This window comes from Oryzias latipes, chromosome 18 (genome assembly GCF_053564925.1).
Source record: "Oryzias latipes strain Hd-rR chromosome 18, Olatipes_Hd-rR_3.1".
NCBI lineage: Eukaryota > Metazoa > Chordata > Actinopteri > Beloniformes > Adrianichthyidae > Oryzias > Oryzias latipes.
In genome coordinates, this window is record NC_136254.1 from 31,292,755 (window position 1) to 31,318,201 (window position 25,447).

The following is a 25,447-nucleotide window of genomic DNA, read 5'->3' on the forward strand; positions in this document are numbered from 1 at the left end:
CCCCATCCACCAGCCATAGTTTCCTCTCATTGGTTGGAATTGTAGAGTACAACCCCCACTGTAGCTTTTTAAAATGGGATTTTTTGTTTTTTTTGTATCCGAACAGTCGTCAAAATTTTAGAAAATTTCCTTTTGACCGTTGTTTATTGGAAATGTGTCCTTTTTCTTCAGATTCACAACAAACTGAAGACCAGTTGAGAGGAAAAGAAATTAGGAAGAGACTGTCTTCATACCGTCGCCCCGCTGGAAAACAGAGGAGATTTGCTGTGCATTGAACCCTCTCAACACTCAGACTTAAATATTCAGCACACACTAAGAAAGTCATATGTACACTATTTCCTCCTCGCTGCTGGAGGAGGGAACCTTTCTGTTGAATCCAAATCAGTCCAAAAATAATGTTGTCTTAATAACATGACGTGCCTTAACTTCTCCATCTTCTGTTCATCCATTTTTGCGGAAAGGTTTCTTTCTGCTGCAGCAGCTGTAGCCTTTAGTTTGGTGTCATGACTCGCCCGGAGTCCGTCTGTCTGTTCAGCAGCACTTGAAATGCTTTCTATCTCATATTTGTGTCGTTTTTGTTTTTACTTTTTACTTCCAGGTCAGGATGGCCCTTGAAAGGCCAACACAGGGTTCGACTTTGACATGTGACAGAGGAGATTCCTCAGTGTTGGCTAAAGATTAGCGTAGCAGATAGCTAAAACAGGTGAGGAATTGGTGAACCTGTTTCAAAATGTTCCCAAAGTGAATCCAGACCAAACTTTGAGTCAGTTTTGACTCAACTAGCTTTACCAGACTAGGCTATGCATTACTTGGTTGCTAAACAACATGCTAGCTAGGAAACCTTTGCGTCGGTTAGCTTAACCAGTCTAGTCTATGCATTACTAGCTTGCTAACCAACAGGCTAGCGGGGAAACTCTTGATTCAGCTTTGAGTCGGCTAGCTTAACCAGACTAGTCCATGCGTTGCCCACTTGCGAACCAACATGTTCGCTAGAAACCCCTTTGAGCTTCTGCAGTAATTGGCAAAATTAGAAATGACTACGCAGACAACGTAAAGATGTTGATCAATTGTTCGGTTTTTCTTTTGGGTCTTTCAATCGAGTTTTCACAAAGTTTCCGACGTTTTCTGGGTGCATGTTCAAGTTTTTGTTTTTATCGTGATTTAATGGACCTGCAGACTACGGAAAGCCTTCAGGGTTTTATTTTTATTTTGGAATCCATTAACCGTGGGAACTTCTGCTGTTGGCTGTCAAATGTCCAAACGCCGAATTTCAACAAAACGCTTTGATTTGAAACTTCATACTGAATTGTAGCAAAAGCTGCTTTCAGGATGAAGTTGGGAGCTGTACGTCAACGCAGTGCTGACAGTTTGTACCAAAGACACTATAAGACTTGGTCAATGTATATTTTTGTTTTTTTAATGTGTTATAAGGGATACGAGAGCGGCTAGAAAAGGGGAGTTCGTGAAATGAAAGATGTACGATTTTACAGTAACATACTTTTTGTAGCGGGACTTAGAGTTTTATGAATAAATATTTATGTATGATTGTGAAACTTTTGGTGTTTGTTGTTTATTTACTTAAATAGGTTTTTTATAAACTAATATTTGATCAGTATTATTCTTACTGTTTTGGGCCAATGCAACAAGAAATCTCAACTTCACATTTTACTCTTTATTTCTATTTGAACATCTTTAACTAAAGCAAAACTTTTTACATTTTTATTTCTGATCATCATAGTATTTTTTTTTAACTTGTCTTTTTCTGTGTCGCTCTTGCTGGCACACAGAGAAGTTAGCTTAACTCCTCCTCGGCTGAGGCCTTTTCTAGCGCTTTTAATCTGGTCCTCTCTCCTTGCACAGATGTTAATTCTTTGTGACGTACTTTTAATAGTTACTGTCTTTCTATTTTAGATGAAGTCTGTCCCTTTAAAACCAGACTGGCCCCGTCGCTAAGGTTTCCCCTTGGATGAACGACGACGATCTTGCAGAAAAATGGAACGTGTGTGGAAAAGAACTCATTTACCTGTTCATTTACTTCATCTTCAGGATCTTTTAGTTTCTTTTAACAGTGCGGTTAGAGATGTGAGGGCTGCTTACTTCACTATTCTCATTTCTAAAAGCAGAGGTAATCTTAAAGTGCTATTCAACACTATTAGTGATGTCGTGATGCCCAATCTACCTGCTGTCCCCATCCATTCAAATGATGATTGTGATACGTTTTTATTATCTTTTATTGACAAAGTCAGATCTGTGAGAAGCTCTCTGTGTCACTCAGCTGGTTCTGGTCCTAGTCCACCTCGCCCTGTGATTTTAGACACGTTCTCACCCGTTTCTCTGCCTGAGCTAGTCAGATTAGTTGGCACAATGAATTCATCCTGTTGCTCTCTGGACGTGCTGCCAACATCTCTGCTCAAAGATGTCTTCCAGTCCATCGGTCCTTCTGTCCTGTCAATAATTAACTCGTCCTTGCTGTCTGGTCAAGTCCCTGAGCACTTTAAGAAAGCTGTCGTCCTTCGTCTCCTTAAAAAACCCGGGCTTGACTCCTCCCTCTTGAGCAGTTACAGACCTATTTCTAATCTCCCATTCATGTCCAAAATTTCAGAAAAGGTTGTTGCTAACCATCTTACAACTGCTTTCCACAGTCATGGCATTTTAGATCAGTTTCAGTCAGGTTTTTGCAGAGCTCTCTCCACTGAAACAGCCCTTCTCAAAGTCACTAATGACATCCTGACACAGAGTGATGCAGGAAAATGCTGTGCTACTGCTACTGGACTTGACCGCAGCCTTTGACGCTGTCGACCACTATGTCCTCCTGGACAGGCTAAAAAATTGGGTTGGGCTATCTGGTTCCTCATTAAAATTGTTCTCCTCTTTTCTGACTGGTAGATCTTTTTCTGTTGTTTTTTCAAAGTTTCAGTCCTCTTCTACATCCCTCACTTCTGGTGTCCCTCAAGGCTCAGTTTTGGGACCTTTATTGTTCATTTTATATCTATTGCCTTTGCAGCGCATTTTAAGTTCTTTTAACGATGTTTCTTATCATTTTTATGCTGATGATATTCAGCTCTGTGTCTTTTTAAACCGCAGGATGTTTTTAAAATACAGATTTTACGCAGATGTCTGGATTCAGCCAAAAGTTTGATGAATGATAATTTTCTCCAACTAAATGAAGCTAAAACAGAGGTCCTAGTCTGTGTTCCTGACAGTTGCCTCCTCCAGATAGTCCAGTGGTTCAGTCCACTTGCTTCCTTTATCAAGCCGTTTGTCAGGAACCTCTGGGTAACTCTAGACCAGGTTTTATCCCTTGACTCACTTGTACGTTTTTGTTTTTATCATCTTAAAAACATTGCAAAACTGAGTCCAATTGTGTCACGTTCTGAGTTGGAGCTGCTCATCCACGCTTTTATTTCATCTCGTCTTGATTATTGCTTCTCCATCTTCACATACTTGAGCAAAGAATCTTTAGAACGGCTCCAGGTTGTCCAGAACGCTGCTGCTAGGCTTTTAACTAAATCATCCAAGTTTTCACACGTCACCCCGTTGTTAATCCAGCTGCACTGGCTCCCTATCAGCCATCAAGTGCATTTTAAAATTCTGGTTTCAACATACACAGCTCTCAATAGCCAAGCACCGGTCCACCTTAACCCTTGTGCTGTCTTAGATGACCCCCCCTTACATTGACGTGTTCTCCCTACCATGACAAAGGTGGATAAAGGTGGAAAGATTTCATGTAATCCATGAAAAACCAGTGAAGATCACAAATCATTGAAGAAAAAAGGTTCAGAGGACTGTCTAGTGGGTCTAGATGACCCAACTCCCAATGGTAAAGTGCCTAGAATAGCACAAGGGTTACAAGACCTTTTGCAGCCGTACACTCCCAGCAGGTCCCTGAGGTCATGTGACCAGGGTCTGCTGGTTAGACTAAATGCATGCTATAAAAATAAAGTTTATTATTATTATTAGATTTCTACATTCTGTTACGTGAAATACTTCAGTAAGACTTGTGAAAAAAAAGCATCTTTGGTAAAACAAACACTGATCCCTTTTCTGGCAAAAATGCTTTATTTTTAACTGAAGCACGGTGGTGGAAAGGTCATGATTAGGTCATTCTTTATGGAGACAGAAGCCGGTGTGCCGGCTGGGTTTGGGTCTTTGTGAGGCGTTTTACCCAACAGATGCCTGAATGTTGTTTTCAGTCTGTCCAACTCCTGCAGGTCCTCAGCCGATGAAGTTTTTACGCTGAAAAGCCGGTCAGGCTTTGTTCAACAGAAAAGCAGAAAATTGATCAACATGTTTCTCAGATGTGGTTGACCCATTCTTTCTAATACTGACAGAATGAATGTAAGCAACCCATGGTGATGCGTTTATGCCCAAAGGGTTGTGACAGACAGTTTCAGCCTCGTGGTTAGTGTCCGCCCTGTAACTGGAAGGTCGTGGGTTCAAATCCAGGCAGAGTCATACCAAAGACCTTAAAAATGGGACCCAATGCCGCCCTGCTTGACACTCAGCATTAAGGGGTTGGATTCGGGGGGAGGGTTTGAGCCACCAAATGGTTCCTGAGCGCGGCTGTGCCTGGATGGATCAAATGCTGACAACAAATTTCGCAGGTGTGTGGCAGATAGTGGGACTTTTATTTTGTTCTTTTCTTTCTTTAAGGGTACCACAGGTGTGTCTTGCAGTTCCCCCGGGGCTCGTACGGCCACCTTAAGGCTAATGGAAGTTGCGAACGCTTGAGTTGTACTGGTGATGCTGTTGTACGGGGCCCGTAACGCCACACTCTGGTCATGAGTAAGGTGCGAGTACCGGCTCCTTACTGACCACGTGTGAATGTTGCACGACTGTCGTATGTCGTTTTGGCCACCCGTGTGCCCCGTAGAGGTTTTGTACCCGCTGACAGCCCGCATCCACCTTTTAAGACGGTTGTGACTAAGGCTTTAGAGTAAATCTGCCCAAGGGCACTGAAGTAGGGAGGAACCAATGTGGCCCAAACTGACTCTGAGTTTCTGAAGAAGGAAAATGAAAAAGTTTCTAAGAGAAAATTTCCTCTGTTATTGTAAAGGGTGATTCCTTCAACCCAACAGAAGCAAACTGTTGGAGCTTCTGAATTCACAGGAGGAACTGATGTCCTAAAGACTGGGATGTTGAGTATTTTCAGCCTGAACAGATGGATTCTCTTGCTGAGGACTAAATTACAGACATTAGGCTTGGAGAAGGAGCTGTAATTGAAGACAGCTGCAGCCTGAAGGAGGAAACCGTCATCTCCAACATTCCCTCCACAAGCTCCGATTTTGGATGATTCAAGTGGCCGAGCTTCAGTTCCTTCAACGTGGAGGCATTGATCAGCCATCTGATGCTGGGGGTTCAAATCCCTGACTTTACAGAAACTGTGCTCAAAAGCATTTTCTAAATAGTTCAGCAGCTGAAGAGTTTGGGATTTTCTGTCTGAAACAAGGTTTGATGACTGCGGCACATTAAAAAAGCTTAAATGCCGTGTTCACATCCGGCTCCGAAACGTGTGTTTCAGTAACCGCTATCCAATGACAAGTCTATAAAAACGCGCATATGCCCGTTTTGGGCTTCCACATTAAAAGCTGTCGTGTTCATGCTTTGTTATGCTAGTTTTTAGGTCAATTTTCAGGCTTTACGTACGTAGCGTGCGACCGCTGAACGAGTTGAAACTTCAACCAGTAAAACTTTGACCACTCAGTAACTCTGATTTGGTCGTGGCGTGTGGGCGGCGTCCTTTTCGTTCACAGAGGTACCGACTCTGATCAAATTGAGCAGTTTGTGTCCGGCTGGAATTCTCAGACCCCAAGTCTTTCATAAATTGGAAAAGCCTGGAACAAGATTCACCAGATTTCCACAGTTTTGACATTTCATTCAGAGCCTCGTCCAATTGTATCGGTGGAGACGGTCCAGTGTGAACACCACATGGTGTGAGCGTACCATCACGGTCCCTGCAGGATTTGATGGAAACTGCTTCCATGGCTGTGATGGTCAAACCTCGACGTGCTGGACTGACTGATGAATGTCCCCAAACCCTCAACGTTCATGTTTCCGTTGTCCCGAGAACGCTCTGCGTTCACAGATCCGTGAAGGTTGACTTGGAACAGGCTCTGCTCCCGTGTGGTTTCGCCTCCATCAGTATACTTTACATTAAAATGATTTTTACACTTTTGTTTGCAAAGTCGTGCTAACGCCGGGGGTGGAGGTTTGGGAATGACAGGATTTGACCAGGAACAGGTCAGACTTACTGCCAGCTACAGTACAGACCAAAAGTTTGGACACACCTTCTCATTCAAATGAATGGGAAGGTGTGTCCAAACCTTTGGTCTGTACTGTATGTGGACCAAGCTCTGGCGCTCTCCTTGAACAGTCTCATCATCACGAGTCTCCTTCATGCTAGATCCACACAAGGCTCGTGTGTCGTGTTCAAAGAAGAGTTGAATGGGGATTCTTTTAGCGTACGTGTTCACACTGGACTGTTGCTACCCGATCCTAGCGCATGTTGGTAGAGGCTTGCCGTGAAATGTCAGAGGCATTCAAATCTGGTGAATTTTGCTCCAGCTCTTTTTCCACAGCTCTATTCCAGAATTCAATGACTTGCTGTCATTGAATCTAGACCCGAACCGCATTCTTGATCTCTCCGTCATGATCGATTTCCAGACGGTCGGTACTCCTGTGTTTTGAAAAGGACTCTACCTGTACGTCAGGACCAATTCCGAGTCCCTGGTCGGTCAAAGGTGAACTGATTTAGCTTTCAACCAACATTCAATGCCTGCATTTTTGTACGTAGGGCCCAAAAATTGACATAAAAACTTGCACAGCGATGTATTATTGGGACATATTCATGTCTACGTTACGTTTTGTTGGTCGCTCTTTTCCGAGCCCGGTGTGAGCGAAACATTGTCTTGGCGTGAGAATTACATGTTTCCACTGCCTCAAGTTGAAGCAAATTTCACATTTTATTGACAAAAAGATGTTGCATGGTTGCCACAACAACCTATAGTATCTAAAGTATCAATGAAAAAAAAATCAATCTCCTCTGCACGTTCGCCAAAGCGTTAAGAGTCTCTGAGCGTCTTGTGGGCGGAGAACGTCAAAATTACAGAGTTATCAACAACGAATAAAGTTTTACCAAATGAATCAAATGTTTGAATTAGTTTGACTAGAAAAAGGCAACGGTACAGTTTAGTTCCCAGCTCACGTTGGACGTCAGACCTGAATCTCTGCTCTTCTTCAGTCTGTAGACCTTCAACCTCCTCTACAGTGTGACCTGGGTAATCTTCACTCCTCCTTTCCCCTCCTCCCCCTCTTGACTCCTCCCAGTCCTTTCCGGGTCGCTCTTTGTCTCTTTCTTGGCTGCGGCTTGAGCCATTTCCTCCTCCTCTACCTCATCTTCCTCGTCCAGTTGAAGGCTTCCAGAGGAAAACCTCATTCTGGCAAGTCCAGCTGACCCCACGACCTTCCCCGCCTCAGGCGGCGGCGGGCAGTAGTACGGGTAGAAGACCTCCGGGTCGGAGTCGCTGTAGCTTCCAGAGGCACCTGTGAACATACAGAGGGAGGTGGGGCGCTCGGGGAGGGGGGAGGAGTTAAGTGGGAGGTAGGTGGGTCTGGTAGGCCGGGATAGGTGGGGGTAGTAACCAAGTGGGCGGAACTCAGAGGCGGGGTTAAAGGCGGGGTTTGTGCTCCTTGACAGGAACTTGACCTCTGGTTGGCTGGCGGTGCGACGAGGCAGCCCTGGCAGGAAGTTGGAGTCGTCGCTGTAATGCCCCGCCTCCACATGTCTCACACCCAAATGGCGTGCTCCATTGCTCCCCAGCTGGTAAACCCTCGCTGGTCCCAGCCCGCCGGAACCGGACGGGCGGAAGTTCCTCCGAACCGGAGAAAACGGCGGCAAATCCTGACTTACTGGATAGAAGGCGGGCCGTGACGCACTGTCCACTGGAGCGTAGTCCCGCCTCCTCACGTGTGGGAAACGCTCCAGAGAGGAAACCGTAACGTAGTCCGCCAAGAAGGGGGGACGGTTGAGTGGCGAGGAGGTAGTGAAGGGGAAGGAGGGCAGAACGGGGTGATACTGGTACGCAGGGCTGTTGGGGTAGAGGAGCACCAGCTGCTGTGCAGCATCCGGGTGCGGCTGGGGGTTGGGCCGGCGGCGGGATCTGTTGCCGTAGACACCGGCCAGCCTTTGGGCTTGGCGCTGAGCCCCGTTCTGTGGGGTGGAGGCGTGGCGTAGCTTGGGAGAGGGTGTGGAGTGGTGGGGAGACAGAGGGAGGGGGGTGACTTGACAGAAGGGTTGATTCCTCCGTGCGACCTCAACAGAGGAGTGGCTGGCTTTGGCTCCTCCCTCCGCGTTGTCTGCACGCCGCCGCCGGGGCTCCGATTCGTCCTGACTGTGAACCTCCAGAGCGCGCCTGGCCCGCGGCAACAGGTGGCCGCGTTCGTACATCTGAGGAGAAAACAAACAAACGTTGGGGGATCAGATTGTTTATTTGTAATCAAGTCGCCACGGTGACGAGTCTTTGAAGCAAAAGATTATTTATTTCCGTCAAATAATTCAGTGGCGCCATCGTTGGTCATAAACCACGTTCAGGGGTCTGGTACCTCCTTGGAAACATCGGTGAGGAGATCTGGAGAAGATCGGCACTGTCTGGGGTCAAAGTCGGACTGACAGAAGGTTCTGGATAAAGAATGAAGAATTCATGAAAGCTTTAGATTTCAAAACACGCTGAGCTTTGATTTCCCCTCCTCTCTCCTCGTACCTTTCCAGGTGCAAAGCCTTCTTCTCCCCTGATCCCAAACACTCCAGCAGCTGTTTCTGAGTTCTCCCGCTGCAATAAAAGCCAGAAACAATCAGAACCATATCAGGCTCAGAACAAACCCAAAAAGGCGAAAGCTTTTGTCTGTCCCGCGTTTAGCCCCGCCTTTGCCCAACAGTAGCTGGAGATTCCGGCCACCGAGGGTCTGACAGCAGCTTGACTGCCGCCATCTACATTCATGACCATTGCCGGCGGCGGCAGCTGATCCTGAAGATTCTGTCGATGCCTCCCCATCACGCTGTGGCAGTTGTGTTGGCGAGTGTAGCATTAGCACCGGAGACATCACCAGCAACACCTAAATAACACGTGCTCTAACCCCAGATTTCCACCGGTCTGTCGTGCTGCATGGGCAAGACTTGTCAGTAAATTTCCATTGACTCCGTTGCTTCTCCCTACCCCAACCCCACAGCTCCAGGAGCAGTGCTTCGTCCTGTCAGGTGGTTAAATTGATCGTGTAAACACTTTACCGTTGCACATTAGTGAAAAGCTGCTTTTCTTTGCCTTGGAATCCCCTGGACTTACGCTAATCGTGTGAACGGTTGCAGAGTTACGACGGTCGAGCGAATGTCAACACAGGAGCTACATCTGATTCTCTTCCATGTCTGTTTTGAACTCTACCCGCTGATCACACTCAAATCCTGATCCACACCCCAACAGCATCCTCAAGTTGTTGTTAGTGGGAAAAATATGAATTAAAGCCACAAGCGGCGTTGTATGGCCCGCAGGCACTCCCCGCCCCACCGCTACGCACCACCTTCGCTATCGATGCCCACCTCTACGCAGCACTGCCGCCCTCACTGCCCACCTTTGAATAAGGCAGTCAAAGCTGCATATGCTACTTATGCTGACTATGCTAGTTGTGCTAATGTGGCTAAAAGTCCTAGCTTTGCAATCAACACCGTCAACTGACTCAGAAAAACATACTGCTTTAGATACTAAAAATGCTAACTATGCTAATTATGCTTATGTGGCTAAAAGTGCTAGCATTGCAACCAACATCATTAACTGACTCAGAAAAACACATTGCTCCATTGGTAAGATCTACATTTCATAAGTTGATAGAAAATCACTATTTTCAAAATGCCGCTTGTTCTGTTGATTTTATTTCACTAGAAACCATTTTATGTTTTGGTCACCTGGGGATCACAGACTGATCGTCGGTTTCAGATTAAATGGAAAAAGTAAACTTTTGGATGGCCTTAGCAACCGAGGTGATTTGATAACCACGCCCACATTCCTTATATGTCCATATCCAGTGTTGTTCATTATGTTCGGTTCCAACCATGGAGTCATGCGTTCAATTTTCACAGTTTTCCATTGAAAGACATAGGAGTTATAACAGTATGCCAATTTTGCTAGCTTGCCATGCACACGCCGTTCAAAATCTACTTCTAATTGCAACATTTTTTCAACAATAGCTTGCCACTAATGCCTAAGAAGTTACGAGACGATCAATAAAAATCCCAACATCAAGTTTACGTTTGTATCGGGTTGTGAAGGTGCTTTTTATGAAAAATTCAAGATGGCGGCCAAAAGTCTAAACGAAACTCCAGAGGTGATTGAAGACTTACGCTAACAACATGTGCGTGAAATTTCGTAAAAATCGCTGTAAGAAAAACGCGAAAATTCAAAAAATGCAGATTTTAGCACAAAATGGCCACCGAACACCGAACCGACGTTTTATCAGTTTCATTAGCCAATTCTAAAAATAAAATTCTGATTTTTTTATTTATTTTTTTTTATAGCAGAGTCAGCGGATTTTATGGCAACAGTTTTTGTTTACCACACCCACATTTCTTTAGCGATCTGGTCGTTTGTTACATTGTTTTGTTCAGTGTGGGCCAGGGAATCGCATATTTCATTTTCATGACATTCCGATAAAAAATGTGCGAGCTAACTAAGATCGCAACAGTTGCGAATTTGCCAAACCCACGCCGTTCAAAATCTACCACTTCGAAGTCCAACATTTTGTCCACAATAGGTTGCCATTGATGCCCAGGAAGTTTCAAGACGATCGATAAAAATACCTAGGACCAGTTTTCGTTTGTATGTATTACCAAAGGTGCTTTTTTTTAAATGGCGGCCAAGGTCAACGAAACTTCTGTGGTGTTTGTAGACTGGCCTGTGTGTGCAATTTCATGAAATTCGCACAAGTTTCGTTTTCCCATATTGTGGAAAAACGCAGAAATCACCAGTTATCACCCCCCTCCCACAAAATGGCCGCCAAGCTGTAGGTCGTGTAGCCGTCCCATAATGATTTCAAAATTTGCTTGGCATATCCCCGACATGTGGGTTTTGGTTTCGTAACTATATTTTGAAATCTTTTTTTTTTCTCCCCATTAGCAATATTCGGCCCCATTCATTTTTTTCACGGGATCCCTCTCCGTGATGTAATCGTCTTCGGGGGGACTTTGTGGAAAATTCATTTTCAATTTATCCTAGGTGTGGCGGGGTTCAAAATTTACGCTCAAAGGCGCAGAAATCTTTTCAACTGCAAAAACAATATGTTCCTTGCAGTCAGTGACTGCGACTGCGGGCCATAAATATATGAGCCCATTTATTTAAAAACTATCACATATATGTCACATCTGTGTATACGTCTCATCCTGGGCAAACTATGTTTAAAAAATAACGTGACACATACGGTAATCTCCATGGTTGATGCATCTCAGAGGGCTTAGAGAAGAAACTGAAGTGACAGAGCTCCCATCCATCACAGGAAACAACTTTCTGATCAAATGACGTTTGAATGCTTCTGTTTCAGGTTTATACTGGAAAGGTTAAGGTGTTTTTCACTGTGCTGCTTCACAAAGATGACCCACAAAACTGGTTGAAATGTTCTTCACGTCTCATTTCATAGCCTGAATGTGTGTTTTACCTGTATCTAAACCTGGAGCCCTTACAGGACAGCAGAGTTTTATGCACAGCCTTTGGTTCCTCAGAGAGCCTGAAGAAAGCGTGATACTCCACACACATCTTCCAGAAGGATTTGCAAACATCCCGGCTCGCCATGGCGAACTCTAGAGTGTCTTTGCACGACTGCTGGAAGGATAGAAAAACATTTCAAATCAATTTTTTTCCCGTGATAAACCAACACTAAACCTCACATCCTACAGATTTTTGCCTTTTTCAAACCTGCGCGAGGGGCCTACTATTGCTGTTCACGAGACAAGTGCGCACTCCTGACGTACAGGTTTGTCAATTTTCACCTAGCCATAAGGGGTAGCTGTGTCTGAGGCTTTGCTAACGGTATCGTACGACATGACCCGTCCATCATATGTACTACTTACTTACTTACAGCACCCCCCCCCTCGTTTTATTTGTTTTGGAATCTGAAAGATGTTTTATTTTGAAAAATCTCCCAATTCTCTGTTCCATCCGTTCATGTCACTCTTGACGCAGGCCAGGGCACTCTTCGCGGTCACGTGGAAGGTTAACGCTAACAAAATGAGTAAAAAAACGAACGTCTTTGGAAAGTTTCTTTGCCAAGTGGAAAAGGCCCAGCCTGGAGACAGAAAAGGAGCCTTTGACTTCCAAAAAACAATAAAGCTACATCTAATAGACAGTGCTTCTTTTTGGCACCATGAGTGCAAGGAGAGGATGATGAGACCTGTGCAATGTACAATGACATGTCTGTCAAAATGTCTCTGTTCCTCATTCATTGTAGCGTTGCTACAATTAATGTTTGCCACATCTCAAAGACCGGTCTGTGAAAACGTTTTTTTTTTCCGCCAGTCCATGGTGAAAAAAAAGGTTGGGGACCACTGTTCTACAGTACACTTACCGCACGCACGATATACGGTCCCTTATCAATGACCCTAGAGGGAACTGCAAGACACACCTGCGCTCCCCTCAAGATGCGACCTCTCCTCTCTACGCGCCTCCACGGACCCGTACAACCAAAGATGATTTATTCCAATGGATTCTGACACGGAGAAACACAGCTTTGCGCTGATACAAAATGCATATTAACGCAAAGCTGCTTTTCTCAGCTTTAGAATGTGCTGGAATCACGTCATGCTGAAGGGTTAAGGCCACAGTTTTAGACTCTTGTGGTTTTCATCAGCGCTGCATCTGTGTGACCGGAGACCGTCATGCCTCTGGAGATTTACAACTTGAACAGTTGCCTCCACGTCTCTTTAGGTTCTATGTTGCCCTCTTCCTTTGAGTAACTCTCTACATTTTTAAAATTTTACACACATGAGAAAAACATATGAATTTTACGTCGATGTTCACTGGTTATACTTTTCAAACTTTCTTGCTGCATTCGGTCCCATTCTCACCCCGATCTTGTCGTGTAGTTTGATCAGGAAATGTTTACGCTTGAAGCTCAACTTCCGGATTTTTCCCCAGCTGAACGTATTGATTTTGGTGTTTCCCTGAAACAAAAGAGCAGCAACATGGACGTTAGCCTGACAGAGACTCACAAGTCATTAGATTTTAGATTGACCATGGCGACACAAAGCATTTCCAAATGTTTCCATTTGAAAACAAAGAAATCTTGACTTGCTTGTATAAAGTAAACTCAAAACTGTTTTAAATTTCACTTTTTTCCCCTTTTAGTAGCTACTTGTCTTATGTTTCAGTGTAATGGAGGATCAGTAATTTGAACCGGGATTCCATTCCAGTAGAATAACGGCTTCTCAGTGACCTTTCAATGAAGATCAAGACTTCTACAGAAGCCCTCATGTACACAATTCTATTCCAGAAGGTTCGACATTCAGTCCAGACCAGACCTAGGTATTAAAATTTCTTGTACTATTAGAGCAGATGAGGCATTTTATTTTATAAACAGAAAGCAGCGAGGATCGCGTTTCATGCTCTACTGTAAATCGCGTATGGGGAGGCGTTTCTTAAGCACAGCTGGCTTAACCACGGCTGAGCGAGCGGCGGCCCCTGGTCCGCGGACAGTGCCCAAGAAGCACAGCTGCTTTACTGGGCTCGGGTCCCCTGGGGGGGAACTGCGGAGCCGGCAGCAGGCGCAGCAGCAGGACGTCTCGGTATCTATGTCGTTAGAGGGCCCGGGCCTCAATAAAACACTCCTGTGGGCCTGGCAGGTTCTCCACCAGGGACTTGGCGCCAGCAGGGCCGGTAACGGCTTTCCGATTGCAGAAAGAATTTGCACTCAGTGTATCTAAACATACATGTGCAGTGACGTATGTATCAGAGGATGCTCAATGTCAATTTAGTGATGGATTTCACTGTGAGGATGATGATTCGCTGACAGATTAAAAAAATATATGTATATATATTTTGGTTGTTAATCTGTTATGACCCGTGATCTACCCACAAGCTCTTAGAGCATCTAAAACCTCTTGTGCCAAACCTGAAAGACCAGTACTCCAGAATGAGTGACAGCCAAGTTTATTCTCTGTCCCTCCCCATCATGGGCAGGGTGCGGTCTGATCCCGTACATGTCCAGCTTCCTCGCTACCTCTAGCAGGTGGACATCAGAGTCTGCAGGAGAGATTCCTCTGAGGAGAACAACAAAGACAACTGGGCTACTGATTCCAACGACACAAAACAGTTCTATAGACCAAGAAATATGGATTATTTGATTTTTGTTGACTTTGTGAGCAAATTTCAACAATTGGCTGATCCTAACCCTTCAACACCAGAGCTTTAGCTCCAGTACTGACAATCTTTTGAGTACCGTAACGTGTTGACTGTTTACGCAATTAACGTAGTTCCAAGGAATTCTGAAGCGGAGAAGGGCAGCCTTGCACTGTTATGCAACTCTTAACACAAAGTGAAGTGTTTACGCAATTGACGTAAATTATCTGATCCTGTTGCAAAGGATGGCGGTCTTGCAGTCTTTTCTCTGCATCAGAATCAGCTGACTCACGTTGATCCCGTAAACGGTTGAAGGGTTGCGCTAATGTCAAAGAGTGTGCATTATGTATTTATACTCTGTGACGTCTCCAATGCTAAAGTTTAACTTTACTTGTTGTTCATTTTAGATTATCCCCATGAAGCACAGTTAAGTTAAAATAGATTCTCCTGTGTTTTAACCAATGAATCTTTACCATTAGGTAGCTTTAACAAACAGCAAAAAGTCTGGTGATATGCTGATGATACTCAGCTTTTCAGATTTAGAATATCAATCAATTAACTGCTGGTATACCTCCAAGTTTTAGTACGTCCCAGTTTTGCTTGTTTACAAAACTGAAGTTTAAGCTCATTTTGAACAGAATAAAAACTCCCAAAAGCTCATATTTCGCTCATACCTGTGTCTCTTATGAAACTTCATGATCTTGTGGTCCAGGTACTCCTGGTTGGGCACATATTGCTTCGTCTCCAGATGTTGATAGTCCAGCTCCTCGTCATATTCCCCTATTTCTGCTGTTACACAAACAGACATCTTCCTCACCGTCTAACTAACAGATCAAAGGGCATCAGTTAGGCACTTTCAACTCACTTTGTTGACTGATGCAAATTGAACTCAATTAGTGGAATTATTTGTTGTTTTTGACCAGAACAGAAAAGACAGATGATTAAAACATCTGCAGGAATACATGGTTGTTCATAAAAGACTAGTTTCCTTCAGTCACCATTTCTTTTACGTCCAATACGGACACCGCCATGTTGGAGCCAGACGACATCAGTAAGCAGTGATTGGTCCAAGTCTGTCTGAGTCAATGTTTGTATGGCAACCACTCTCTCTAATCAGGAGTGAGCTGATTGGAAGTCCACACTCCCATAACTTAAAAGCAGGCTTGTGAGAATCTCTCAAACATTTTGAACGTAGGGGCCAGCAGGGCCCACCAACTTTAATTGAGCCATTTGATTGATCAGTTTATAACTCTGGAAAAAACATGAGGATTATCAAGAAGATGTTGTGCACTTTTGTATGCTTACACTGCAGAATGTGGGAGATGAGCAAGGCAGCGCTGTTGTCGTTACATGTTAGACTGCCGTTCGACAAATCCTGCTTTATCTGTAAGGCAAAAAGATACCTGCACATGCAAAAAAAGAAAATCACCTGATATTAAAAAATATATAAACTTTTTCGCTATTTTTAGGGTTAGGGTTATGTATATGTCATGTATAAAAAAGGCAATGGATGAAACAAAGAAAACCATTTGTGAGGTGCATGAGTCCATACACATTTATGCAGAACGTCTGCAGCTTTAACCCTTGTGCTATCTTAGGTGAGTCCACCCTTACATTGACGTGTTATTCCTACTATGACAAAGGTGGAAAGATTTCATGTAATCCACGGATACCAGTGAAGATCACAAATCATTGAAGAAAAAGGTTCAGGGCACTGTCTAGTGGGTCTAGATGACCCGACTCCCAACGTTAAAGTGCCTAGGATAGCAGAAGGGTTACATAAGAAAAATCTGATGGAAAATTTAAAAAAAAAATGCTGAAGAAGTCAAACTTTACCTGGTGAGGCCTCTCTTTAGCTGTCCAGGATCAGGTGGAAAAAATTTGACTATAAATCTGAAGAATAAATCACTGGTGTCTGACAAACGGAGAACAAAAAAGTCTTACAATTTTTTTTTACACTTTTATTTTTTGTCCAAAAAGAATTGAACAAAATTAAGTAAATAAATTATATAATTTTTAAATGGATCAACACAATCAGCCTAAAATTTAGTGTTGACTATTAAACTCAATACACAACAAAAAAGTGATGGTAGCTTTGTGTTAGCTTGTTACAAGATAATAGCTAATGCTAGCTTGTTACGAGATTATAGTTGGCTTTTTACAAGATTGTAGCCCAATGTTAGCTTTTCACAAGATCATAGCCCAATGTTAACTTTTAACAAGTTCGTAGCCTAATGTTAGCTTTTTACAAGATTGTAGCCCAATGTTAGCTTTTTACAAGATCATAGCCCAATGTTAGCTTTTAACAAGTTCGTAGCCTAATGTTAGCTTTTTACAAGATTGTAGCCCAATGTTAGCTTTTTACAAGATCGTAGCCTAATGTTAGCTTTTTACAAGATCGTAGCCTAATGTTAGCTTTTTACAAGATCGTAGCTTAATGTTAGCTTTTTACAAGATCGTAGCCTAATGTTAGCTTTTTATAAGATCGTAGCCCAATGTTAGCTTTTTACAAGATCGTAGCCCAATGTTAGCTTTTTACAAGATCGTAGCCTAATGTTAGCTTTTTACAAGATCGTAGCCTAATGTTAGCTTTTTACAAGATCGTAGCCCAATGTTAGCTTTTTACAAGATCGTTGCCTAATGTTAGCTTTTTACAAGATCGTAGCCCAATGTTAGCTTTTTGCATGATTGTAGCCTAATGCTAGCTTGTTACGAGATTGTAGCCAAATGTTAGTTTATTACAGGATCATAGCCCAATTTTAGCTATGTAGTGTTATGTTAGCTTATTATGAGATTGTAGCCTAATCTTAGCTTTTCACAAATCATAGCCTAATGCTAGCTTGTCACAAGATTGTAGTCCAATGTTAGCTAATCACAGGATCATAGCCCAATGTTAGCTTTGTAGTCTTATGTTAGCTTATTATAAGATTGTAGCCACAAATTATAGTCTAATGCTAATTTGTTACACTTTCATAACCTAATGCTAGCTTCTTACGAGATTGTAGCCTAATGTTTGCTTGTTACAAGTTACAAAAATACAAATGAGCAGAGACTAACCTTTGTGTAAGAGCATTAGTAAAACCCTTGGTTGTTTTAGTAAGTTAGTAAGTTTTTGTGTTTATGTTTGTGTGAATTTTCTGTTTTCTGTATACTTTTTTGGCATTCAGAGCAGACAGCAAAGTAAGAATTTCATTGTGCAGGGAAACCCGTTTCTTACTGTGCATATGACAATAAACACTTTGAATCTTGAATCTCTCTTGAATCTTAATGTATTTTAAGTGTGAAAGTCAGATCGGATCATTTGGGTAGAATAAAGAAGCATGTAATTGTAAAACTGCAGAGAAAACCATCTTACATTTAATCTGTTTGATGAGGGGCTTCATCATCTCCAACCAGACCTGCAACAGAAACACGGTCAAACAGACAGAAGACCCTCAACTTAACACGTCTAGTTGGGCTGCTCTTACATAATGGCCGCTGTGGTGCCTGAACTCCAAACCGAAGTACTCCTTCTCCAGAAGTTTCAGATGACCACAGACTTTGTTGAAGAAATCAGCGCCTAAAACGTTTTGCTGAAAATATAAGACCATTGAAAATTAGGCGTTCATAAGAGTAATAGATTCAACTTTTTAATTGAGAAGTTTTGAAAACGTGCTTTAAGTAATTCTCTTGAGACAAGGGAATTATGTTTTACAGCTTAGTTTCTCTGTTGAAGAGCTTAGTTTAATGAGTTACTATATAAAAGACCACAGTGAAGGGTAACGTGTTCTCAATAAGAACGGCTCTACTGTGAATCAGTATAAAAGTGTCAAGAATAAAATGCTTTGTAAAAATATGTACATGTTTCACACGTGAGAGGAAAAGACCCATTTTTGAAACATTTTCAAGTAAAAGTCTTTTTCTTATTGATCAAGTTTTTTAATAGAAATATAATTTTAGTTTTAAAAAAATGTAGTAGTGGCTAGAAACTTTGAATTCTTGGTAAGACCATTTTTACCATTGGGGGGATTTTTCAAATCAAGATCCTTCATTAGCTCCAGATGTTTGGAGTCAAATCAGCATCAGCTTAATATAAAAAAAAAAATTAAAAATATATATATTTTAAAAACTTGAATCGAAAAAACTTAGTTTAAATTCAGACTATTTGTTTCTGAAGTTGATCCTAATTTTACATTTGTGCCCATTGGCTTCTGGGACTTGATGGACATTGGGTGACAGAAGTTATTGTGATGTTATTGTTGTTGGCGCCGCCTGTGTCATCCCTTCTCTGTGGCCTACAGTAGTAAGAATGTCGTCTTTTGGTTCAACAGAAGGAGGAGGGATGACACAGGCTCAAAGCCCCGCCCCCACAAAAGATTTGGCTTAACTGAAGAAGAAAATACAAAACAGCAGCTGTAACAAATAAACAATATTTTCACCACAAAAAAACAAACATTTTTAGGTTTATAATTCTTTTATTCAAGTTTTCACTATTTTTAAATGAAAAAAAGATATATTCTTTCACATTTTCCTTTATTTTTCTTTCAAATTTACAATCTGGCTTTTCATTTTTTATATTCTTCAGCCTGGCACTGAAAGTGAAAAACAACCCGCCCTGAACGCAAAAAAAACCCACTAAACTAATACAAAGAAAAAGTATTTTTAATTGTTTTTTTTTAAATCTGATTAAAACAATGAAATGATGTTGGTGTTGTTCTAACTTTACTTTTTTGTTCCTTTTTTCTCTTTAAATATATTTCTCTCATACTCAAGTTTTCTGTTTTTAGAAAGATCCCCCTCCCTGTCAATTTCCTGCGTCTCTGCCTCCTTTTACCCAGAAAGCATCTGTGCATTTGTTCCTAGTTCTTTTTTAATTGTTTGGTGTCTGCTAGCTGGTGTTTAGCGCTCTGTCGGGGGATGAAATTCATTAGCTTGTCATGAAGAAGAGGAGAGCAGCTGCTTCACACTAATAATTACTGAAAAAGAAAAAAAAAGCCAACCCAACTACAGCTAGCAAAAGTAATATATTTGCCACGGCAACAAAACCAAGACATTTATTAAAGAACTCCATATAACAAAAGGTAATTATTTAGAAATGAATTGTTGTTTTCTAGATCTAAATCTGACTTTTAGGAAGTGTCTACTGTACATGCCGCGAATTTCCTCGCCTCCTCCTCCATCGTATTCCTCCTTTCTTTTTCTCCACAGCCTCGCTGATCATTAATTGGAGATTTGCCCTGAAGGTTGGAGGATTAGGGTCAGAGGAGAAAACCTCTTTTCCCTCCCCTTTCTCTACGCTGATGTCCACCATTGTGAGGACCTTCCCTGACATCAACCGCTCCGTATCCTGTCAACCTAATTCTAGTTCCAGTCGAATAAGTGATTTTATCTGCAGCTCTTTGGAGGTTTGGAAGCTCAAATCCTGTCAGGATGTAAAAGTCGGTCCATGTCTGAGAAAGACGGATTTGACATAAGATTTACCTCCCTTAATGTAACGGAGTCATTTTTTAGAGTCTCTCTCTATATCTATCGCAATTTATTTTTACTTCTCCCCTTCCTTCCTTCTAACCATCCCCTCTTTCTTTTCTTTCCACATCATCCTCCTCTGACAGAAATGCTACAAATGTCCCAGAGGCCACAGGGAAACCGACAGAAAAGAAAGCATGAGCGGGGAAAGTGGAGCTACTTTACTAACACAATACTGCGAGCTACAGACACACACAAACACACAAACTCTTTACGAATTGTACTACTGCCTTGCAGGCAATGCCACTGTGTTGAAAACATGTCACCACCTCTGCTGACCTGGATAGAGGAGCACATGACTGCTAGCAGACATCTGGGGGTACAGTTCTTCATGACCTTATGGCTATGAAAAAGGTCGGGTCAGCTGAGAGGTTCAATATGCTAACATACCTAAAACCTTTTCTCACCATTCCATGGGTGTTTCTCACCCAAGATTGGGTCCTCTACCAGAGGCCTGGGAGTTTGAGGGTCCTGCGCGGTATCTTAGCTGTTCTTGGCACTGCGCCCTCTCTCCACTCACTAGTACTCTCCCTCCATCCTTGCGGTTAGCATACAGTCTCAGGGTGCTGGATTTGGGATGGAACCTTCCATGCACGGTGAGAATCTTTCGTGTTTTAACATCCCTGGTCTGTATCTCTTCCTTTGGCCATCTTATTATTCCTGCAGGGTATCTGATCACTGGCAGTGCGTAGCTGTTTATTGCCCGTGTCTTGTTCTTGCCATTGAGCTGGCTTCTCAGGACTTGCCTAACTCGTTGGAGATATTTGACTGTTGCAGCTTTCCTTGTCGCCCGTTCCAGGTTGCCATTTAGCTGTGGTATGCCAAGGTACATGTAACTGTCCTCTGCGTCTGCCATTGCTCTTTCTTGGAGTGAGACCTCTTTTCCACAACTTTATGAAGTTTGCTATGAAGGTTCTGAGAGTCCTGTTGATGTTGCTCCGCTGAGTCCGCTCCTTGTATTCAGTGATCCATATGTGTGGCCTTGAGTCTATTCTATTGTTGTAATAAAATCAGGCACTGCATAGGTTGGAGTGTCTTGGCCTGCAGTCATGAGCAAGTTTTCTGTCAACCAGGAGTGTTTGTTTCCCTTCTCTGGTATCTCTACCAATGTAGTCGGGAGGTTCCTGCAATCCTCGCTCAGAGACAACAGCCTGTTATATGTTGCCTCCTTCTTCATACTTTTCCAGAACTGTTCAGTTTCCGGCCTTGCCACTAGGAGCACACTTTTTCAGGCAGAGTTGTGACCAGTCTGTTTATCCGTCTGGCTTCATTGTCCTTTCTGTACCTCTTGAACCGGCTGGTCAAGACCAGTAGTCTTTCTTTGGCAGTTTCCAGTGGTGTAGGTATGGACATCTGGATGTATCTTCTGGGTACCTGCTTTTTATTGCACCTCTCTGAGCCTCTGTGAGTTGACAAAGTTCTCTCCAAGCTAATCTGGCAATTAGGAGAAGGGTGTACGATGCTAGCAGGTCTGGGATAAATGAAATGCCATTTAGCTGGCATTCTGTAAAGAAATATCTGTACCGAGTAATGTGCTGGGAGTCCCAAGGTCAAGATGGGAAACACCAAGCTAAGTTCCTCTGGGACTGCTGGATACAGACAGACCGGACAGTAGTGGTGGTCAAGAAGGAGCAGAATACCACAGTGATGGATGTAGCAACCCAGAAGAAAGGAGACGTCAGGAAGAAAGAACACAAGAAGTTTTTAAAAATACTGAGGCCTAAGAGAATGTCCTAGAACAACATTCAAGATATCCGTCTCAAAAAGTACAGTCCTACAAACAGCTAAGATACTGCAGAGAACCTTCCAGCTACCAGCCTTTGGTAGAAGACCCCAACAGATCTGACCATTCCTTGGGTGAATGAGGAACATTTTTTATCATCACCATGAAATAATAATCAGTATGTCAACAAAGCAATAAAGATAAGATTTCAAGTACTGTGATGTTCAAAAAACGGCTATCAGGTGTAATGAAATGAAGTTTGAAGCTCTGTTGAGTTCACTTATGGGTCTCCCTACCAGTCGAATGACAAAAATCTTAAAAACAACACAAATTCAAGAACTAATAAAAGAAAAACAAGCGATATCAAAGACATTCACTCGCACTACAGGTTTCATGAATAGGAGATTAATAACGGAAATGTATGTTTGTTCATTTTTTGTGTTAATTTGGCCAAAATAAATATATGAATATAATATTAAAGGGAAATCTCTCCCTTTTATTACTTCCTGGTTAGTTTTAGAAAATGTGATTAAAGTTATAGATAGTAAATGCTTGTGTAAGTCATTTTAATTATTAAATGTATTTATTTTATTTTTTTATAAAGGAATTATTTATTATCTGATTAATAGTCATAGTAATGCTTCCACTTTCTGCTGGGAAAAATAAAGCATTTCAAAATAAAATATATTCAGCTATAAAAAATCAGGAATCGGCAACAATTTACACACAAAAAACGTGGTTATGTAAATTTAAACTCTGTTACGTGGATTTTTTTCTAGCGTCTTTCAGTCTACATAAGCAGACATATGGACTTTTTAAATATTTTTAGTTTTTATTATTTAGTATTTATTTTTAGTAAAAAAAAAAAATACATTTAAGAGATATTCGTATGAAGAACTCTGATTTAGAAGCCTCACCTCCACCTCAAACGTGCGCTCGCTGTCGTCCAGGAGTAGAACCCGCAACCGGAGCTTGCTCTCCTTGCGGACCCGGCTCTGGCTCCCGGGAGTCCGGCTCCGGTGTCGGTCCTCCATCCTCCCGTCCTCTCCTTTAGGGCGGAAGGCGCCCGCGTGCGTCCGCTGAGAGCAGCTGCCCGCGCGCGTCGGTCGCGCGCGGGAGCAGCATGACGCGGGAGGAGGACGCTGCACCTCCTTCAGTGAGGCTGCTCACAGCTTCCCGCCTTCAAGGGAAATCCTTCAAACTTCAAAGAAAATCATTAGTGACGTCAAAAATGTCTTTCTTTTCAGTTCTGATGATTTTTTTGGTTTCTTCATTAACAAAATCAGTTTAAAGAAATTTAAGCTGAAGAAAACAATTGAATAAAACAAGTATTTTTAATGTTACAACTGTGAAAAAAAGTACACTTTTCAGTATGTATTCTGAAATGTTTTAAATATTTGTTATCCTACCTTTTCGGATTTTAATTTTTTATTTTATTTTAGATTAAAAAAACATTTTCTTTACCAAAAGTAATATTTCTATCATGCGTTTCCTCACATAATAAATGTTTTATCCATTTCTTGTCAATAGTTTTTAAATAGACAAAAAGAAAGTGAAAAAGTCCCTAAATGCTATTTTCTGTTTGCGACACGCCAATGCAGACTATTCTACCTTTATATATTTTTTTACGTTTAACGTTTTTCCATAAGCCTATTCAGTCATGAGTTCTGTACACTGAGCAGACAGTAAGCAGGTATCGTGCAGATACCATGCTAATCTTAGTATGCTAAGATTTACATATAACACTAAAACAGGGAAGGTTCCCCAAAATTGTCCTGATGATGATCAGCCGATTTCAGACTTCGTCCCACCGCCACTGTCCGATTGTTTGGAATCGGACGGTGGCGGTGCGGGCGCTCGATGAGGGCTGTTGCCGTGGGCAGGTCGGCGATGACCACATGTCAATCTGATAGAACCACAGCGACTCGGAGACCAGAGTATGAAGACAGAACATTCAATTCAATTCAATTTTTTTTATATGGCCAGAATTCACAACAACAGTCGTCTCAATGGGCTTCGTACCAGTAAGGTGAACATACAACCAAAAAGGATCATAATTGGATGGAATTCAACAGGATAATACTAAAACTTTAAACAGACTAACTAAACTGGACATCCCTGCCCTTAGACCCCCCTTCGCGGTAAGGAAAAACTCCTAAAAAAAACGGTATCCGGAAAAAACGAAGAAACCTCAGGGGTGTCCAGATGAAGGAGGGATCCTCCCCCAGGACGGACAGGCGATTTACCAGGACTCATACAGAACAGTTAACTTATCTAACGCTACAACTACTTATTTAAAGTCCAGCAGACGAGCTTCATCCAGATGGAGTTGGGGGACGACTGGGGGCGCCAGACGAGCTGGAGGCAGGAACCACAGCCAGGTGTAGGAGGTACTCGGTCAGGTACAGGAGCACGGATGAGCCATCTGGAAGAGGAGACAATAATGAATCGCACTGCACCAAACAGAAGCATGGAGAACTAAATGATGAATAATGATCAAGAATAGAGGAGAGAAGTAGAGTAGAAGTAGACGAGAATAGAGGACAGAATCCCAGTGCACCATAGTTACCCCAGCTTCAACTTCTAGCAGCCTACTAACAACTAATTGTTATTGTTAAGTTTAATTTAAACAAGTTAACAGGAAAGTAAATAATCTCTGAATACTAACTAGTCTGACAATAAGCCTGTCCAAAGAGGAATGTTTTCAGTCTAACTTTGAATGTAGAAACTGTGTCGGCCTCTCTTACATGAGCTGGGAGTTTATTCCATAAGACAGGGGCTTGGTGGCTAAAGGCTCTACCTCCAACCGTACTTTTACTAATTCTAGGAACCACAAGCAGTCCTGCATTTTGGGAGCGAAGTGTTCTCATTGGATGGTAAGGGACTATGAGGTCCTTAATATAGGACGGGGCCATTCCATGTAAGGCCTTATAGGTTAACAGGAGGATCTTGAACTTGATTCTAGAATCAACTGGGAGCCAATGGAGCGAAACTAACACAGGAGTGATGTGATCTCTTCTGCTAGTTCCTGCTAACAATCTAGCTGCTGCGTTCTGAACAAGCTGGAGACTTCTTAAGGAACTCTTAGGACACGCTGCTAACAAGGAGTTACAGTAATCCAGCCTCGACGTAACAAATGCATGGATGAGTTTTTCAGCATCACTCTTAGAAAGTATATTTCTGATCTTAGCAATATTCCGCAGGTGAAAAAAGGCAGTTCTACACGCCTGAGATATGTGAGCCTTAAATGATAAATCCTGGTCAAATAAAACCCCAAAGTTTCTAACTGTGGAATTGGGGGCTATACTTCCGCCATCCAGGGAGACTATCTGAGCAGACAGAGCATCTCTGAGGTTTTTAGGACCAAGTATAATGACCTCAGTTTTTTCTGGGTTCAGGAGGAGGTAATTAATTGTCGTCCAGGTCTTGATGTCTCTGATGCAGGCGTTCAGTTTCTCTATCTGGTCATTCTGGTCAGGCTTCATGGATAAATACAACTGCGTATCATCTGCATAATATTGTGCTTGCTTCATTACTTACAGAAGAAGAGCGATGGGCACAAGAAGGGCGAAGAAGAATCTAAGCTGCGAATAACTTTTGGTGTAGAATGGCCCGCTTTTTATTTACCTAGCTACCGGGTGGCCGGCGGTCCTTGATATGGACGGTTGCCATTCTGAGGCGTTTGCACATCGTCCAATCAGAGCTGCTGCAGGCCGGCGAACCGGCTGCCCACCACCCATGTGGTCGCCCGTTTTCGTCATGGCGCCATCCCTTCCTGACGGCCGCCGTCTACATTCATGACCACGCCAATGACTTCCCAAAAATTGGGCGGTGGCTAACCTTGAAGATT

The 25,447-nt window shown here is 42.6% G+C and overlaps 2 protein-coding genes across 3 annotated transcripts in view; one reads left to right on the forward strand and one right to left on the reverse strand.

Moving 5' to 3' along the window:
- The window catches only part of LOC101158974 (serine/threonine protein kinase 26), a 34,190-nt gene extending 32,637 nt beyond the window's left edge, over positions 1-1,553 (forward strand). The window contains exon 12 of the mRNA XM_004079644.5: positions 172-1,553. Coding sequence (XP_004079692.1) covers positions 172-187 — 16 coding nt within the window. The 3' untranslated portion in view covers positions 188-1,553. The remainder of the gene's footprint in view (positions 1-171) is intronic.
- Positions 1,554-6,943: 5,390 nt separating this feature from the next.
- LOC101174536 (FERM domain-containing protein 7) lies at positions 6,944-22,750 on the reverse strand. Of its 2 annotated transcripts, none has more exons than XM_020711507.3 (12): positions 22,515-22,750; positions 17,837-17,941; positions 17,725-17,767; positions 16,206-16,284; positions 15,675-15,772; positions 15,044-15,158; positions 14,143-14,290; positions 13,100-13,195; positions 11,695-11,855; positions 8,760-8,828; positions 8,602-8,677; positions 6,944-8,446 (listed from the first exon to the last, which is right to left on the reverse strand). In XM_020711507.3, exons 1-12 carry the CDS (start codon positions 22,629-22,631, stop codon positions 7,262-7,264), a joined length of 2,292 nt encoding a protein of 763 aa, XP_020567166.1. In that variant the 5' UTR covers positions 22,632-22,750; the 3' UTR covers positions 6,944-7,261. The 2 variants fall into 2 exon arrangements, with proteins under 2 accessions (XP_020567166.1, XP_004079748.1); XM_004079700.4 differs by having other exon boundaries at positions 11,695-11,858.
- Positions 22,751-25,447: the final 2,697 nt, after the last annotated feature.